The 20,757-nt window shown below is 35.4% G+C and overlaps 1 protein-coding gene across 29 annotated transcripts in view; it reads right to left on the bottom strand.

The window, feature by feature from the left end:
• LOC128205330 (zinc finger protein 62 homolog) overlaps nt 1-20,757 on the bottom strand; it is a 77,257-nt gene extending 56,500 nt beyond the window's left edge. For 24 of the 29 annotated variants that reach the window (XR_008256215.1, XM_052906890.1, XM_052906887.1 and 21 more), the window contains exons 1-4: nt 20,620-20,757; nt 15,442-15,558; nt 14,820-14,976; nt 12,778-13,443 (exon numbers count right to left, since the gene is read on the bottom strand). Coding sequence is in view for 28 of the 29 variants with exons in the window: in XM_052906890.1 (XP_052762850.1) it covers nt 12,778-13,443; nt 14,820-14,976; nt 15,442-15,531 (913 nt within the window). In the remaining variant the exon portion in view is untranslated. Of the gene's footprint in view, nt 1-534; nt 1,922-2,468; nt 2,638-4,133; nt 5,206-8,002; nt 8,172-8,538; nt 9,804-11,096; nt 11,131-12,777; nt 13,444-14,819; nt 14,977-15,441; nt 15,559-20,619 lie in introns of those variants that run through there. The other 5 variants (XM_052906875.1, XM_052906868.1, XM_052906897.1 and 2 more) reach the window with 5 other exon arrangements.

Below are 20,757 nucleotides of genomic sequence, written 5' to 3'. Positions count from 1 at the left end.
TCTTTCCATTAAATAAAAGATATGTTCAGGAAATATTTTTCTCGTATTACCTTTTTGAAAACTTTATTAGTTACTGAACTTTTGATGACTACACTAATATATGTATGACTATAATTTATTATTGACGCATTGTTCAGATTGTGGAGCATTTATTGAAACTGTATCAGCGTGCTTGATTAGATATTCAGAATCGTTGCGGAATCGTATTTAAACTTCCAAAAAATATTCCGAACGAGTGATACTTTTAAGTGTTTAAGTTTGGGCTAGTGAAATTGGTTTCGGGCTTGTAAAATTTCCTATCTGGTAGCCCGAATGGGCTAGTGGATTCAAAGCCGAATTTCGTACACTGTGCTTATAGTCATTGTTTGAAAACTGTTGTTGAATGATGCTTTAAACAATTCATAAGTAATTGTCTGTACTTTTTGCAAGTAGGAAGTAGGGCTTCGAGAAGCTTTCAATTTAATTTTTATATGCAAAGATTATGTCTCCATCTTTGTCATAGGTCTTTAAAAAACAAACATAAGTTTCTTCAATTCACATTTATATCGAGCAGAAAAGCATATTTTGAACTACATGTATGTATAAAAACAGTCATAATTACAAACTTCAAGAGTCATAATATTAATATTTTACAATAGCTGTATATATAAAAAATATATCCAAGGTCTCATGCTCAACTGATAAAAATACATGAATTTACAACAAATAAAACACAGCCATGCATACAAGTAAATAAATGCTTTCTAAACAAGAAACAACTGTGTCAATTGATATAATTTGACCAATGCCCCTCTGCCATTGCAGACACTGAACTAGAAGTGCTGCAATTCGAGGAAACCAAATTTTTCATACGGGTTAATTTGAAATTATAGCCAATCTTATCTTTGTTATATAGTCCAAATTGTGGCCTTTTGAAATTACTTTGGTTTGAAAACATAATGGCAATAACAGCATATCCATTTATATCCATCATTATGAACATAGTTCAGATGCTGCATTTGAGAGCTCAAAACCAGTGGTTACCACATACAGAACTCTCAGCGAAACTTTCTCATCCACTATTTCATCAGTTTTTCTTCCTTTATTGTAAGTTTTCTGTCAACATGTTCACTCTTGAGTCGATCTTGACCACATGATATATCAGATGCATCATCCTAATTTGTCTCAACATCTTTGACTTCTGTATCAGCATTGATTAAATCCTCAGCTACAGCATTTAAATGTGATCCTCCGCTTCAGCATAAATATCATCCTTAGCTTCATCATAAATGTTTTCCCAAGTTCCACAATAAATATCCTTCTCATCTCCATCATAAATATCATCCTTAGTTTCAGCATGAACATTCTCTTCATCTTCATCTCATCATGTCATTCTCTGCTTCAGCATTAATGTCATTCTCTGCTTCAGCATTAATTTCATCCTTAGCTTCAACATTAATGTCATCCTTAGTTTCAGCATTAATATCCTCTTCATCTTCATCTCATCATGTCATTCTCTGCTTCAGCATTAATTTCATCCTTAGCTTCAGCATTAATGTCATCCTAAGTTTCAGCATTAATATCCTCTTCATCTTCATCTCATCATGTCATTCTCTGCTTCAGCATTAATTTCATCCTTTAGCTTCAACATTAATGTCATCCTTAGTTTCAGCATTCATATCCTCTTCATCTTCATCTCATCATGTCATTCTCTGCTTCAGCATTAATTTCATCCTTTAGCTTCAACATTAATGTAATCCTTAGTTTCAGCATTAATAACATCCACAGTTTTACCATTAATATCATCCTAAGCTTCAGAATCAGAAACAATTTACCAGCACTGTCAAATTGTTCTTTTTATTCCTGAAGTCTTTACTTTTTCCGACTGCCTCCTCTTTTTTTTTGACATCCTGCATATACTTTTTTACCCTTCTTTTTAAATCTGCAATTGAGAAATGGTTTTAATCAAAAGACCTGTTAAGCTGCATGCTGGAACATGTAAAAGATTTACAATATCCACATCATTCCAAAATCAATGCTTTAAAACATAGATTTCATTTTATGACTCTTGAAATTATTTCAGTTTTTTCCGGATTCCCTGGTTTGGCAGTCAATTGAAATTAAATTTGAATGAACAAAACCTAATTCTTTCACAGGTTCTTCATATAAACAAATGCGCTGGAAATACTGCTCCCTGGGCTTGTTTTGATTTTGGATTTAAAAGTAAGGGTTGTTGACAAAAGTTTATAACATTATCACCATTGTAAGAAATCAGAATTTTTCAACAAAAAATCTTATTTAGATGACTACAGTAACAGTTATTTTTTTTTATGAAATATATATAATAACATAATAATCAAGTAATGAATTAATGCAATAAATAGTATTTAAAGTAGGTAACATTTAAATGATATAACAACATATACAAATAATCCATCGGTCTGGTTGTCAGTTAATCATAAACTCCAATGGTAAGAGTAAAGCCTTACTCATCGTTCAGCATGAAGCTCGGATGTTGATGAAAACTCAAATGGCATGCTTTGCACAGGTGGATGTTGCAGATCTCACAGCCATACATCGTTTCCTTCCTTTTCTTCAGCACAAGGGAGTGGAATTTGCATGTGCTTCTTTTCACTTGCAGACGTATATTCCTGTGGCCTAGAATGTTTAAAGTAAAAGGTAAAGGGTTTAGCATTTACCTATCGTATATGCTGCCTCAAACATAAATGACGCAATAACATTGGTCCAGGACTGGTCACACTGTGACCACGTATGTTTCCTTATTGGGTCACCAAATTTGTATCATGTTGAAATGGCATATATTTTCTGATTCCAATGAATAAATGAAACCTTGAAACATGTAAACAGGTTGTCGATGTGATATATACGTTACAGGGTTAGTAGGTGACCTGATATAGGATATATGGGGCGCAGGAAACCATATTCTCTCTTACCCAATATTGTTTCCTTTTTCCCCTTAAATCCCATATTGGGTCATCTACCTACCCCCCAACTTATAACATACATACACTTGCATAATTTTATCTTTGTGAGTGAATGAAGTGCTAACTCACAAAATGACATAACACACACGTTAAAATCTATGTGATATATGATGACATTAAATATGATTACCATACATGACTCCAGCTTTACTTTAATTCATGCATTGATAACAAAATAAAGGTCCTGTTGTTTATCTCTGTCCCATACCCACTGAAACCAACATCATAGTACGAAAACACTAGCGATTCGGGGGGGGGGGGGGGGGGGGGGTAAATCTGTGAGACCGCAGCTTCAAGAGACCACCAGTCCTGGTTTCTACTAAGTCTTGGTAAACAGAATCAAGGGTCACTGAGTGATTCATATCCAGCTAAAAAACATAAGTGTGTGTGTGGGGGGGGGGGGGGGGCAAACCCACATGCCAGCACTACATACCAATTAAACCAGTGGGAGCCAGCTTAAACGATGTATCAGGAGGTAATAGAATAGATTTGTTTAAAATCATGTCCTCAACTTTTGATCAAAGAAGCTGAAATATCTATGGGTGGAATCTTGTAGCAAAATTGTATCCATTTTGAGAGGCCATAGTAAGGCTTTTATGATGAGCCTCTGGGAAAAGGGTGACACCTTCAACACTACACCACTTCATTGCTTTGACATGTTTAATAATAGAGAATGAGACTCACAGAGCCAGTGACATTGAAGAATAATCATTGCATTAAAACTTTTGTAAATTCTTCAAAATACACATTGATGTACAGCAGAAGCATATTATAATGTATATAAGCAAATCATATAATATATAATCATCAAAAAAAATTTTTTTTAAATATTTTACAGCAGCTTAAAGCTGCACTCTCCCAGATTTACCGTTTTTACAACTTCTTTATTTTTTTGTCTTGGAAATGGCAAATTTTTGCGTTGATACCTGCTAACCAATGATATAAGATTGCTGACAAAAAATCAGATCGTAGATTTTCATATTTCCGTTCAAAAAAAACCCATGTTATATGGCTTGAAAAAAAATGCATTAAACATCAACTTAAATTTAAAAATCTGCAATCTAATTTTTTGTCAGCAGTCTTATACAACTGGTTTCCATGGATTTTCGCAAAAAATTGGCTCGCTTCAAGACAAAAAAATAAAAAAGTTGTAAAAATGTTCAACCTGTGAGAGTGCAGCTTCAATATATATATATTATATATCAAATGTCTCATACTATATTTAAAACAAGAGGCCCTAATTTTTATTGTTTAACTGGCAGGACTAACATTCAAATTGAAGCAATCAGTGAACCATGTTTCACAAACATGGGCAACAAATTAGCTTCAAAATAATATTACCCAACCCTTGACAAACTACCAAACAGTCTTATTCAAATCTTTTGTCCATTTACTCTGAAAGCATATACTACAAACTGGACAAAAATATGTACTTTTTAGATGAACATTGTAAATGTGATTGTTGAATGTATGTTGCAAACACTGCAATAACACAATACACTTCATGGCACTGTGAGTAATTGTTCCTTGGTTTCGAGACATTTTGTGCATGTACTGCATTTCCATTCAAATTTATCATCATGAACAATATATGGTTCAGTTGCCACTTTAGATTGATCAATATGTTGTAATTGCTTCCACAAACTTCACTGAGTATATCGAGAAGTTTCCTGTGTTTCTAGTTCACTCTAAGGGAAACTTTAAGGGAAACTTTTTTTTCCCACTTATATCTCAGTTTTTTTCCAAGTCAACATAACATATATATCAGACCCATCATCCTTAATGGTCTCATTCTGTTTAACTTCTATATCAGCATTGTTTTTATCCTCTGCTTCAAACTATAAGCATTTATGAAGCACCAGCCTCAGCTTTTATGTGACCATTTCCAGCTTTAATGTTATACTCTGGTTCAGCTTTAATGTGATCAAACTTGGCTTTAATGTTATCCTCCTCAGCTTTTGCATTCATGTGATTCTCCTCTGCAACAGCTTCAGCACTGATGTCATCCCTAGCTTCAGCATTGTTTCCATCCTCAGCATCATCGTCAGCACTGCAGATGACATCCTCGACTTCAGCATTCATGTCAACCTCAGCTTCAGAATCATATTCAAGAACAATAGGACCTTCTTCATTTGTTTTGTCCTCCTTGTCTTTGATCTGAACAATAGAGTCTTTACCTTTCCGATTGCCAACATTTTTCTTCTTGACCTTCGGCTTAAGTCTAAAAGTAAGAAATGGTTTAAAAATAAACTATTATGATGCATGCTGAAATATGTTTAAGATTGATATTGATAATACCAACATCTTTCCAAAATTGACTTTTGAAACAAAAATACTATAATCACCCTTTTCTTACTCTGTTTTCAGGACAAACTAATTACCATTAGGCAGTCATCGAAATTGGGCTTGAATTTACAAACCCAAATTCTTGAACTAGTTCTTGGTAAAAAAAACTTGTCAAAAAGCTCTAAAGAACAATTTCCAAAATTTTAGCAAATCTGCAAAGCAAGGCTTTTGGGTGTCTTTTTTAACCAGCATTTTTAACACAAGGTCATACAAAGTAATTCTATCAGACGTCAACTACAAGAGCAAAAACACAGGTAATTTTCATATCAAGCTTGTAAGCTGGGCACCGGTAAAATGCTTTCCGGACTTGTTTGAATTCTTGATTTTAAACAGCATACAGCTTGGATTGTTAACAAAATTTGATGGCAAGCACAAGAACAAGGATTCAGGCTTGTATATAAACACAAGTTTAATTTCAATGATTGTTAATGTTTTACAGTTTATTGTTAATGTTTTACAGTTTACACAGAGGTCAAAATCAGCACAAGCCAGTAAGGACCTTTACTGGAAAAAAGCTTACATGGTTTGCCTAAGTTTTAGATCTTATAAAGTAGGGCTTCTTGAAAATATTGATGCCAAACTAGTGTAAGAAATAGGGCTTGATAATCCAAGTCTTATTTTAATGACTGCAGAAAGTCATTTTGTTTATGAACTTTATATAAAACAACAAAGAAATCAAGAAATAACAGGGACTTTTTACCAGTTTTGGGGAAGACAGTGCTCATTTTTTGTCTTTTTTTTGGTGGTGTGGGGGGGGGGGATTCTCAGGGTATTTTTTCAACTTTTGGGGGAAAAAATGGAGGAAGTATCAATCAAGTATTACTAAGAAACATCATTTTATGAAATTAAGAAAATAAATAAAAATGGAAAATAATTATAACTAGAGATTGCTTTTTTGAAAAAGCGCATGTCTCCCCCATTGTGTGGTCGTAGGTGAGAAATAATCAATGATGGATCCCAAAATCAATAGGGGCCATCAACTAGTCATGACTAACTGGCATACCAAGTATGAAGTTCCTGGGTGTAAACGTTCTTGAGTTATTGAGCAGAAACCGGTTCTTCACCTCAAGGTCAGTGACCTTGACCTTTGACCAACTGATTGCAAAATCAACTAGACATCATGACCAACCTCACTTCAAAGTTTGGTGAACCTAGATCAAAGCATTCTCCTGATATTGCACGGAAATATTTTTTTACATTAGAGGTCACAGCGACGTTGACCTTTGACCTTGTGACCCCCCAAAATATAGGAGTTTTCTAAACCTCATGATCAACCTCCCTACCAAGTTTGGTGAACCTAGGTCAAACCATTCTCAAGATATTGAGCGGAAATGTTTTTTACATTGGGGGTCGCCGCGACCTTGACCTTTGACCTAGTGACCCCAAAAACAATAGGGATCTTCTACACCTCATGACCAACCTCCCTACCAAGTTTGGTGAACCTAGGTCAAACCATTCTCAAGATTTTGAGCAGAAATGTTTTTTATATTGGGGGTCGCCGCGACCTTGACCTTTGACCTAGTGACCCCAAAAACAATAGGGATCCTCTACACCTCACGACCAACCTCCCTACCAAGTTTGGTGAACCTAGGTCAAACCATTCTCAAGATATTGAGCGGAAATGTTTTTTACATTGGGGGTCGCCGCGACCTTGACCTTTGACCTAGTGACCCCAAAAACAATAGGGATCCTCTACACCTCACGACCAACCTCCCTACCAAGTTTGGTGAACCTAGGTCAAACCATTCTCAAGATATTGAGCGGAAATGTTTTTTACATTGGGGGTCGCCGCGACCTTGACCTTTGACCTAGTGACCCCAAAAACAATAGGGATCCTCTACACCTCACGACCAACCTCCCTACCAAGTTTGGTGAACCTAGGTCAAACCATTCTCAAGATATTGAGCGGAAATGTTTTTTACATTGGGGGTCGCCGCGACCTTGACCTTTGACCTAGTGACCCCAAAAACAATAGGGATCTTCTACACCTCATGACCAACCTCCCTACCAAGTTTGGTGAACCTAGGTCAAACCATTGTCAAGATATTGAGCGGAAATGTTTTTTACATTGGGGGTCGCCGCGACCTTGACCTTTGACCTAGTGACCCCAAAAACAATAGGGATCTTCTACACCTCATGACCAACCTCCCTACCAAGTTTGGTGAACCTAGGTCAAACCATTCTCAAGATATTGAGCGGAAATGTTTTTTACATTGGGGGTCGCCGCGACCTTGACCTTTGACCTAGTGACCCCAAAAACAATAGGGATCTTCTACACCTCATGACCAACCTCCCTACCAAGTTTGGTGATCCTAGGTCATGCGGTTTTCCAGTTATCGATCGGAAACGAAGTGTGACGTACGGACTGACGGACTGACGGACTACCGGACTACCGGACTACCGGACTGACGGACAGGGCAAAAACAATATGTCTCCCCCAGAGAGGGGGAGACATAATAATTTTGAAAATGGGGAAGTTCAGAGGCTATGTTGGGGAAAAAACAAGAGTCTAAGTTGCCTGGTATTGGCCACAGAAAGAAGGGTAAAAAGGCCCTCAATTTTAAATAATTCAATACATTAAATATGAAGTATTATAGATTCAAATGAAACTATACATATTTATCCAACTACTTGTCAGTAAATGATAAACCCTATTCATTGTAACGCCTTACATATCTCGAAGACTGATGCTCGGATGTTGATGAAAACTCATATGGCATGCTTTGCACAGGTGGACGTTGCAGATTTCACACCCATAGACCGTTTCATGCCTTTTCCTCAGCACAAGGGCATGGAATTTGCATGTCCTTCTGTTAGATGGCAGACGTATATTTCTGTGACCTAGGACGTACAAAGGAAAGAGTCAAGGGTAGGCATTTACATGTGCTTCTTTTATATGGCAGGCGTATATTCATGTGACCTTGGATGTATTTAAATGAAAAGGGTCAGAGGTAGGCATTTACATGAGCTTCTTTGACATGGCAGGCGTACCGGTATATTCCTGTGACCTAGGGTGTTGAAAGGAAAGCGTTAAGGGTAAACATTTTAATTAAGGTATATTTTGAAAAACATCACTAGCTATTTTGAACCACTAATAATAAAAATCATATAATTGTATGCTATAATGTATTGATCAAGGGTCATTATTTAAAATTTTGTAAAATGTCGGATGTTTTACATCATGATATTTATACAAACAGAGGCAATATAACAATGTTTCAATGTTTATTATCAACAAGACAGGACAATATTTGGCATTTACACACACACATCAACTAATAAATCTCTGGTACAAACTTTATGTGACTTACTATGTTCATAAGGGTGGAAACAAATATCTTCTGAACCATTTTGTCAATAAATGACACTTAAACCATAATTGTAATATTTGTAACTTTGGAAGTAAATGAATTTAACACAAACAAATCACAATTAAACTCTGCGCAATGATAACTTTTCAAATGCAAACAAAAGGCACGAAAGCTCTTTCAATATATTTATCAACTTATTTCCAAAAACGCATAAACAAACATTCAATATTGAAGGACCTAATAACGTTAATATAAACAAAACAACCAAATAGAATGAACCCCTTAAAGTGTGGGGGATGAGATTGTTTACCATTGCAATCCGGTGAAACCTTTCTGTGAAAGTTAAATTTACAATCTTCTTTATGTACCAACAGACACTTTTTAAAATACCTGCTTGATGCAGTAAGCCACATAACGGCGATAAGCAGCATGCAAAGTTTTCAGAGGTCTTATGCGGTAGCAGCATATAAAAGTGGTTTGGCTACCACAGAATATATCCCCACAATTTATCACCATTAAACGCACCCTCTTATGCGATGGCCGTGTTTAAAGTGCACGTCCAACAAATTATGAATGTTGTCTCGAAATTTTGTTATAATTTATTGAATCACAGATGGATATAAAATTATGTGTGCATTTAACCTCCAAAATCTTGAATATTTGTGGGAAAACCAAATACACACCAGATCTGGAGACTGAAGCACTCCTAACATCAAATGACAAAGCGGAACCATAATGTCATGACCATTACTAGTGCAATCACATTAGTTCATAACCAGCACTCAGAACTAAAACAATGTGTTATAAGTAATCGAAATACATAGTTTAAATATCATCTCCTCTACTTTTGATCTGAAACGATAAATACCCACAAGTGGAATTTCGCAATATTCAGTCACTTGCAATATCTAAATTTCAGTCGCATTTTGTGAGTATGCGAGTCCAAATTTAAACCCTGTGGATTTAAAGACTGAATGACGTCCATTGACACAACATACATTCATTTTGCCCTGACTGAAAAACAGGTAAGCTGGATTGCATCAAAACTTGCACTGAAGGTTATCTTCCACCATTTCTTCTTGATGGTAGGTATTTCGTTGTCTCAAGTTTCTTCTATCTGAAAACTTTGCAAAAATATACCACACCAAGCGTCTATTGGTAGCTGAAAATATAACAACAAAACCTATTAAACAGGACATACACCTTTAAGGCATGTCTCGCATGATACAAATTGGACAATTTTGAAACCATTGCAAAGAAAGTCCATAGATTTCTGTTTCTATACCTATTTTCTTTTTAAAAACTTACATACATGTACACATTTATTTCTAGCACTATTTGCATTAGTTAGCATTATAAGTTTACAAGAATCAATCTTACAGAGTCTGAGAAATGATCAATTATTCAATTAGTATATTCACATGTATATACACAGACAAATATATTACTACGCTGCCTTTTCTTTAATTATTTCTAAAGGCATGTTTAATTAAACGATGACACTCTCTCTCAACTAAACATCCTTTGATAAGAAATTTAAGTCGGACACGTCGTAACAACTGGTATCATTATAAATATTGCTGCATATCTTCTTCATCATTTTCCCAGGGCACATTCTCTAACCAGGGTAACATTCTGTTTGTCCACCTTGCCCACAACTTAACAAGACTCATACCTGCTGGGTGGCCAACGCCAATGAATAGACCAGTGGTGTTGTAACATAAACCTGCATCGCGTGGACATACGTTGTTATTTTTTTATTAGGGGTAATAGCATAAACGATGAAGTAACACACATATCTATGGATGGTTCTATATGGCATTGGAAAACACACTATACCACAGTTACATCGGTTTTCAGCAATTTATATTATTAATTACCATTAATATTCATATATTAATGGTAAACCTGGTCATGTGTGATAGGAAAACAGATATTTATAAATGTACATGTATAACCGACTTAAATACACAAAACAGTTTCTAATTTCTATCAAGTTATTCATATTTATCAATCAGGTCTGGATCGAAAACCCACATCCACATAATAACCAAGCAAGTACCATTTCATACAAATACAAATTTGTCTCTTAAGGGCTTAGCACAAGATGGATGGAACCCCTTTTTTTATATGGAGTCAGGTCTGTTTTGCGCTAAGCGCTCGATATATAAAGTATCTATCAAACAACATCATAATATCATATATGTCAGTTTATAACACATTTAGTCTTTAAAATAAATATATATATACAGTAAATTTTTTATACCTTTCAAAGTGTTTTATGTGAAAGACACTCGACATCTTCATCATCAATATTAAACTGAAATCATTTCCGAGGTTTAACTTGGCTGTTGTAAGATGCGGAGTTACACAAGTTTTTGTACAAATTTATGTACCAGTAGCTATAGCTTTTTGAATTCCCATGCATTAAATGGCATGCAATCCCAACTCTTACCATCTAAACAGCATAGTGAATTCAGTCTTGCAGACTAGTGGCAATATCATAGTCATTCATTACATCATGTTATTTCTCAGATTTATCATTGCATTTATTTACAAATCTGAAGTCTGCATTTCAGTTCTTGATATTAATAGTAACTAATAAATGGTCTTTCATAATAATCTAATTTTTTGTTCGAAATTTTTCAAATTACCAAGCATTATATATAAATATGGCCATAACTAAACAGCAATAAAAGTGTCACTTTGTATAATGATTCACTAATTAATAATTTCAAAGCAAATGTACATGTATCCATATATATTATAAATATAAACATAAAACCCAGAAATTTGTCACATGAAAAGTGAAGAACTGCAGCTTGGGCCTAAAAAAAAAATACATTTGGTTCGGGTAACCCGACCCTACCTACGGAATAGGCGCCGACCCTACCGTTTTTATAGTCAGTTTGAAAAAAAAAATGAAAAACTAAAAAAAAAAAAAAAAAAAAAAAATATTTCGTTTTTTTTTTTAATTGCTTTTTAATATTAAGTTTAAACCTTAAATAATTGTACAGAAGATAGCTTTGACACCATTCTCCAATGATGAAAATTATATTCTTATATAAAACCTAATAAAAAAAAAAAATAAAAAAAAATAAAAAGCCTACCTACCCTACCTATTTTTTTTAAGGATGTAACCCTAACCAAACAATTTTTTTTTTTAGGCCTTGACAATTCTGAAAAAATGATATCTGATTCAGTCTTATTAGAACAAATTTATATAAAAAAAAAATGTCTTCTCCACAACATTCAAAATTTAAAAACTTGGGTTCTTTGATGGTAAAAATATAATGCAATCCCAGCAAAGCACTTGTATTAAAAGTTTGTTGGGCTTACCCAAAATTAAAATATTATAATTATGTAACTTGGAAGTTCAGGTTTGCTACTATTTCTTTAACAAAAAGCCATTAAAAATAGTGGTCATAAGAATTTGGGCTTTTCAATCAAAAAGACTGACTGCAGTCATTGAAATTATACTTTCGGATGAACAAGCCCGAATTCTTATACTATTGCATGGAATCATACTCCCTGCTATATAAAATTCAGAATTTGAGCAAGCCCGGAAGACATTTAACCAGTGCAGGGCTTGTGGGCTTGTGCTAATTTCGACCACTGCTGACTTCAAAGGCCACTAAGGAATGACATGATTTTTTACAGATCTCATTTTCTTGCCTTTAAAGTGTATAAAAAAAGCAGCCTATAATATTTCCTTCGTAAAAATCAATATATGATACATGTACGTTTGCCCTAGCCACCATTCTCTGACAGACAGGAAAACCATCACTGCTTCAACGCTGACAGTCAAAATTCTTTATTTTACAATTATTTTTCTTTTAAAATGTACTATTTTTAACCTGTAAATTTTCCAAATTAAATGTAGAATGTTTAAGAAGCAGTCATGCTTTTCATTTGCAGATAAAACATTGATTTTCAGGGTTGTCTTATTTTCATATGTATATATGTCTACTTTTCTTACGACTAAATATTCGTAATTTTCAATCTCATTTTATTGAAATATTTTATCAAAATATTGTTGGTTTTTCAGACAAATTATACCCTGTACAAAATAAATGCTTTGACAACTATCTGCTTAAAATGGTGGCAAAAGTACACAACATGAAATCTGCACTTACTGTATCCAGCTTGAGAGGTCCCCTGCATATCGCCCGAACTTCCTACTGCCCCCGATAAATCAGGAAACATCCCTGCAGACACATTGGGGTCCCACACTTCAGAACCAGATGACTGACTACCCAGTTCAACCCCTGTTATTTCTAGTTCTAAATCTTCATCAGTTAGTGCTTCTAGTTTCACTTCACCCATTTCAGTGTCCGCATCATTACCTTCACCTTTAGCACTGCCTTGTTCGGTTATTCCCTGACTGTTCTCCGTAGGAATGTTATCTCCAGTTTCTGATACATCGTTTGAATTGTCAGTCTTAATATTACCACTAATTTCACTTTGAGAACCAGCACTTAATCCACTTTGGTTTGAAGTTTCGTCAATCTCTTTGGGCTCACTTTTCACAGTTGCCAGTTTTTCCGCTCCGGGCATTACAAGTCCTTGAGACCGTGGACCAGGACCCGCCCTAGGGGTACTGAACCTCTGTCGTGGGCTCAGCCCCGGGGGTCTAGTGAGTGGGTAGGGCTGGGGGCGGGACTGCCTGATAGGAGAGAATCTTTGAACACCTGCTAACATGGCCTGCTGTCTCTGCTGTTGCTGCTGTAGTTGTTCTTGTAATTGCTCTTGTTCTTTTCTTTGTTTTTCTTCTTCTTCTTGTTGCTTTCTACGGTGGTGGTCTGTAAAAATAATTTCAGAATAATTGTAAAAAGTCAATGCAGTGCACTACAAAATAACAATCATTGCTCCAGATAAGGTAGATAGAGGTTAGTTTTTATTTAAACTTATTTATTTTACAAAAAATTTGAAACAAGTCATCAGGCCTAATAAAAATATTGATATTAACCTCTTACAAGGTCAAAAAATACAAGTACCACTGTAGGAAGGGAATTGTTATTGTATATTTATTTTTTTAAAGGGGGGGGGGGGATAGTGCTTTAAATTCTTATGTGTCCGTATTGTGCACATTGAAAACAAGAGCTGTCACAGAGACAGCGCGCTCGACTATTCCTCCTCTTTTCGGTGTATGGATTGAAAAGTTTTGGCGAAACATGCATGGATCACTGTTAAATTAGATTTCAATGCAATACATGATGTGCTGAGATATTTACATAAATTGAATGGAAAATATTTGAGGTGGTACGCAAACTTTAACGTAAATTCTTTGTCGAAAAAGGGGCATAATTTTGTCAAAATGCTTGATAGAGTTACCTCTTCCTGTGTACAGGTTGGGGGTATGATGGTGAACAAGCATGCAAAGTTTCAAAGCCAGATGTCAATGGACTTTGAAAATATTTGAGGTGGTACGCAAACTTTAACGTAAGTTAAGTCGAGAAAGGGGCATAAATCTGTCAAAATGCTTGATACAGTTACCTCCTCCTTTGTACAGGTTGGGGGCACGATGATGAACAAGTGTGCGAAGTTTTAAAGCCAGATGTCAATGGACTTTGAAAATATTTGAGGTGGTACGCAAACTTTAACGTAAATTCAGTAGAAAAAGGGGCATAATTTTGTCAAAATGCTTGATAGAGTTACCTCCTCCTGTGTACAGGTTGGGGGCATGATGGTGAACAAGTGTGCAAAGTTTCAAAGCCATATGTCAATGGACTTTGAAAATATTTGAGGTGGTACAAAAACTTTTACAAAAACTTTAACAGAAGAGGTTACGCCGACGTTCGGGTGACTAGGATAGCTCTCCTTATTCTTTGAATAGTCGAGCTAAAAATGTAGCTGATGGGAGTGGTGTGGAATAAGTTTTTGAAAACATTAGGCTTCTTGATGGTAGCATGCAACTACAAGTTTGTCACAATTAAATTGATGTGCAACGCCATTTAAACCAGAATCATAACTCATGTCTTTTCCAGCAAGGAGTTTCATAAGGTATTTTATAGTGATGATCGGAGGATAAAAAAAAATTGATTGGTTGGGAATAAAAAAGGTAAACAATGGCTTTTTTTTATCATAATCAATTATTGATTCAACGGATGAGTTTTTCTTCTTTTCGTTATTTGTATAGTTTCCATACTGCACGACATGTGTACATGAATGTTCTTACCTTTGAGACAGAAGCCAAGAAACTGTGACTTGAAGTCTTCATGACCTTGGAGGAAAGACTTGCCGCTATCAGAGCCGATATGACTGATGGTTCCGTCCTGGACGCTCGCCGTCAGGATCACAGACTCTTCATCTGTGTGGGCAGCTAGCTGTTCCACCTACAAGGGAGGTACATGTAACTGTGTATCAAATTTTTTACAACAATTAAATATAATATGGCCTATCTACTGTCTATGCGGCTTATAATAAAATGGGGATGAGCAATATTATTGATAGCTTGACATTATAAGTCATGGACAAAAAGGTGACCCGATATAGGAGGAAAATCCAGCACCCTGTAATCTGTATATCAGATATCTGGTCACCTACTAACCCCATAACGTATAAACACTTCGGTCAACCTGTTTACAACGATCAACGCCAACAATATCTATGAAATGTTTCATTTATTGAACTTGTGCGGAAAATAGACGCCATTTTCGTACAAAACATAAAATGGTCGAAATTCACCAGTTCAACACTGATCATGTTTTAAGAACATTTTTTTAACACATCTTTCTTTGCTTCAATCAGAACTCAATGAATACATCTACAGGATTGTACTTATTATAACAAAAGCTTACCAGCTGTTGTATCTGTGCTTTAACCACGGCCTTGAGGATGACCTTGTAGCCTGGTATCTCCTTGATCACGTCCATGTCTGCAGCACCCATTGTCACTTACACAGACCTGTCTTGAACCTGAAGCAACAGAAATTTAATAAATATCATTTAATTATAATATTGGCAATGCTTGTGCTTTTTTCAATGGAAATTATAACTTTTTAAGGGCTACCTGTACCTATGTTGTTTTTTTAATTCATAAATTGAATTAAATCGCATAGTTTTAGCAGTGTACGCGACAACTTTTTGGACACGCTGGACATTTTGTCTGACGCCTTTATAGTTTACGCAGGACATTTTCATGTTACATAGGACATTTTCCAGAAGACATGTAAATAATGAAATAGGTTGTATTACCTAATGACCTTTCCCATGTTTGTATCAAGAAACAATTGTGTCCTTTTGATTTCCACAATAACCATAATCAGCCGGACATTTTTTCCAATATGTGGTCATAATGTAGCCAAAGCCTACCGATTTTCCAGTTCTCAGAAAAGTGCCTTGTTACTTTGAAAGGATTTACTTTTTTCACTATCGGGCTGATTTCTTTATTATTACCGGGTTTAGCCCCAGTTATATATTTTAACCCTAACATACTTGTTTACATCTCAAAAGAGACTAATAACGAGACTATGACTTCATTCCCCTTGAGGCGAGAATCTCTTGTGACAGCAAGTTTAAAGTGCGGAACTGAGATATTCCACTGCAATATCGTTCTGTCGAAAATGTTCCATTAATTGCTTTAGAACAAAAACTGTTTATTAAACTAACATATTCATACATGTTCATTATCCAGGACTTATAAAGAAGCTGTCATAGTTTAAAATTAATTTGGCAATACTGGTTGACGTGGATAGTTTTGTCTTTTCATGAATTACCAGGAAGCTGCATTTTAGTTACATCTGTTGCGCATGCGTACTACACAGATTAGGAGAATAAACATCCGGTAAAAATTACAGTTGTCAAAGGTTTCATATGCGATGAATATTTCAACCTTGGATATCAGTTTAACCCAAACATCAACGTCGGACAATTCTGTCCTACGTTCTTTGAAGATACGATGGACAGTTTGAAAATCTACTGGCAATGTCCGAGTGTCCGACGTGTTTTCGCATACACTGGTTTTAGTGTGTTATTTTAAAATGGGCATCATAGCCTTTTTTTCAAACTAAAAACAGCTCTATTTTTGAAATGAGTATCGTTTCAACTCCCAGCTCCAGGTCTTACACTATTGCTCATGATTAATGACCCGGATTCTTAAACTAGTGCATGGTGTTGAAGTTTGCATTGATATAAATGCAAGATTTGAGCATGCCCCAAAATCCTTTACCAGTGCATGCAGAGCAACAGATAAGGGTCACCATCGGCGAAATATTCCCCCAACTACGATAAAAAATTCAAAGATTTGTTTGTATAAGTATTATGGAAAAAGTTACACGGGCAAAGAATTTTTCTCTTAGCTGGCCTTTCTGATTGGCTAAACAGGTTTCAAATCAATTCCATCTCCTACACAGTGATCTCCCTTGATGTGCATAGTGTTTATAATGCAATGGGAAGTCATTTTTGTGTGGTATTTTTAATCGATTGAGTTTTGCGTTTAGGGTCAAGTAAATCATATTTAAATGTTTTTTATTATACCAAATACTAAATAAAGAAAATACATGTACTATCATATGTTTGCAATGCAATGTGCCAATACACTTAAATAATTGCCATTACACATTAGTGAATGAAACCAAGGTGTTCAATACACGTCACAAAATTTCATTAAGGCATACTTGTAAGTAAAATGTAATTTGTAGCTAAGAGTGTTTGGCTTGCAAGCTTATTGACTATTTTCTTTAGAGAACACTGCTAAGGTTATGCACCAGTCAATAGTAACCACGGCCCCCAAGGTCCTGGGTTATACCAGGAATAACTGGGGAAAGGGCCATGTTTTTACCTTCCAGGTGGCTCCGCAGTGCCGAGTGAATGCAGTGGTTTTGATTTCGCGCCAAAAATAGCGGGGAATGAGCCTTACCTAGGATGTCTCTGAGGTGCGGGTGCATTTGGCGGGGATTTTATTAGCAGTTTGTCCCCACAAGATGGAGATTTTGCCTGGGATTGGCTGGACCGAAAGTCAAAGTCCCCGCTATAAAGTAAACCTGGGAGGAAAAGTGCGCCCGGTGTGGGGCTTGAACCCACGACCGCCAGAACACTAGCACGGCGCTCTAACCAACTGAGCTAACCGGGCGGCTGGTTCTTACCCACACACACTACAGCTATTCCCCGGACCTGGGGGGGGGGGGGGGGGGGGGGCCATGGTTACAATTGACTGGTGCATTAAGTCAGGTTTAAATGACTAAAGTTTAATAGGGTTCAAAATTTGTTTGGTAACCAAGTTTGACGTTGAGGGGAAGAAACAACAAACGGTCAACATCTCCTATCCTAGAAGGCAAACCGCATACATCATGAAAACACAATCCTGACCAGTAGTCATTCTAAAATGCCGTCCAGGCTTTTTTTTTTAATGATGGTTAGCCTGAACAAAATTCAAAAACATGTAAAAACTGTCTATGAAATGAAATGTTCTTCATTTGTATTCTGTGGCTTAAGACTGCCAATAAATACCTTAATTCTTATCAATTACCATATCCATTTTGCAAATTCACAAGCTATTTCTTCAAAAAAGTAATTTAAATACCTGATTTCAGTTGACAGGAGCTTTCTTACTGCCAAAAAGAAAAAAGGTTACACACAACTATACTTTTGGGTTTTAATCTGATGTAGTATTTTTAGTCTGGATTACCTTCCCCTAACACTATCGTTATCAGTTACCACACTTTTGTATTTAATGAATTTGAAAAACATTTATCGTCACATACAGGATTCAAGACTATTCTAAGGGCAATGTGGACAATGCATACTTTTATACATATGTATATGAAATAAGACTAAATATTAAAAAAAACATGTATATCAACAGCATTGTTACACTAAGTGAATCAAAATGTTTTGTGTAACCTATTAATCACAATATATATATAGTTCCGCTAGAACAGATGTTTCATGATGATATTTATATTAACAAATACCTTATTCCTCACATTAGAAAACCTATACAAAACTCAACTAAAGGAAATCTTCAGGAAATTAATATTTTTAAAGGTTTTGATAGAAAAACGTAATTACAGAACATTGTTGTTTGCTTTTTTTTCCGACTAGAGTGCATTTTATTGTTAAGCTTAAAGCTTATAGGAAAACAACTAGAGTTAGAATTGTTGTGTGCTTTTTAAAAGAACTATATTGGTAAACAGAAGAACACTTACGTGTTTAAGGGGTTAAAACATGACAAAGCCGGTCCCCTGGGTGAGAATTGGCCTTCATGCTCTTATAGAATATGCCTCGGGTTATTATGAGACACTTGTACAATCTTCGCCGATTTTACATTTAAAATGTCATCTTATAGAAGGTCAGATGCCCAGTTTGTGACATAAACGCGCCAGCGGTTCAAAGAGACGCTATAAAATTTAACAAAGCTTATAAAATTTAACAAAGCTTATAAAGGCAAACCGGTAATTTTCCCCAGTATTCTCATTTCTGTCTGTAGTGGCCACTCAGAGCCCAGTATTGATAAACCCGCCTCTTTGTATGATAAACCCACCTCTGGCTAACAGTTGCATGTATGTTGATAGTTCAGTTATTGATTTAAGATTCAAGATCGTGTGCGTATGAGTATGAATGTAATAAAGCTATATTAAACCATCCCGTTTTGGGTCTGTAATATACATTACACTGACAACATTACACAGTCATACAAAGTAAAAGCACACATATAGTATTTATAACGTATGGTCGTTTTTAGACGGGAGGCTAGGTGCGTGTGGGAAAGGGGAAAGAAATGTAGAAATGTTTTTATGTCAATAGATGGCAATTAAAAACCTCCAAATAATTGCAGAAGTTCAAAACGTTATGGCAGGTTTTTGTCAACATACATACAAATGGTCGTTCACTGGGGAACACCAGAAAACTAACTCGCCTACTGGTAGGAAGAAGGTAGGGAGGAGAGAGCTCGTAGAGTCACCAGTTGGTACCTGAGGTTGCTCTTACCACAAGTTTGTGACAAGTAGTACTTAAAAAAGTTTTTTTGTTGTGTGTCAGAATCTGGATGCTTTAAAGACACCAAACAAAGGATATGAAGCATACAAAAATCCAAAGACATCCAAGTGAGCGCAAATGAGGGGTGAATTACAAGAACAGAAAATAATGAAAACGAATTGAAAAAAATGCCATGCATGCAAATGAAAATTCTTCCCATACTCTGCATGATAACATTCCACAAACTGAACGATATTGCTATTTGATTCATTTTGCAAAAACTAAATGTCTTTATTCCAATATACTAACAAAAGTAATTAATGTTTGGAAACACTTTATTCTTATTTTATTTTAAATAATTTACAGATTTACAATACAGCATTTAAGTTGCCTTAACAAAACTACTGCCAATGACACTACTGCTTGTACTAAATTAACTAATAGTCATGTGTAACCTTAAGCAGAGAAAAGAGTCTTCTTTTTTTGTTTTAATAGACTAAATTGGAAAATTCTTAATAAATGTGCGACCAAATTTTGATCGGCATTTCGAACATGTTTACGAATTTTGTTATGAATGACGTCCAGGCTAACCATCATTAAAAAAAAAAGCCTGGACGGCATTTTAGAATGACTATCCTGACCAGTAAATTTTGAAACTGTCAGATTAAAACTGGAAGGATTCAGTCCATCTGACCAACAGTCTTCACTTTCAGATGTAATGAAATGATGAAGATGTAATGTATGTCAACTATTTAACAGAACTTGAAATTGGGAATTTTAATTTTTAAAGAAAACATTTACTTATATTACAGCTTATGCTGCACAACCATCCAATACCCTTGTAATGATTAACTCAAATCAAAACTAATTTTGAACAATAAAACATTTAACATATAAGAAAATCATTAAATTAAAACTAAATTAATTAGGCTTCGGCACTACCGTAATAATAATCAGTTATGTGTAACCTTTTCAAACTTGCAGGCCGGAAGTAAATTATATATTCAGTAATTGGAATCGACTACACAAGGAAATATAATCAACATTGGGCTTATAACTTACCAATATAAAATACTCTAAGAATGCATTCAATGCAGTTATATTTTCAAGATACCAATGAATTAAATGTGCATTTTATCAAAATTTCAGCCTCTTTATTTTCGTGCCAAACATTAATTACATCCAAGAAAATCTACCGAC

The sequence above is a fragment of the Mya arenaria genome, chromosome 10 (assembly GCF_026914265.1).
Source record: "Mya arenaria isolate MELC-2E11 chromosome 10, ASM2691426v1".
Lineage (NCBI taxonomy): Eukaryota > Metazoa > Mollusca > Bivalvia > Myida > Myidae > Mya > Mya arenaria.
This window is presented reverse-complemented; position numbering and strand designations above follow the sequence as displayed.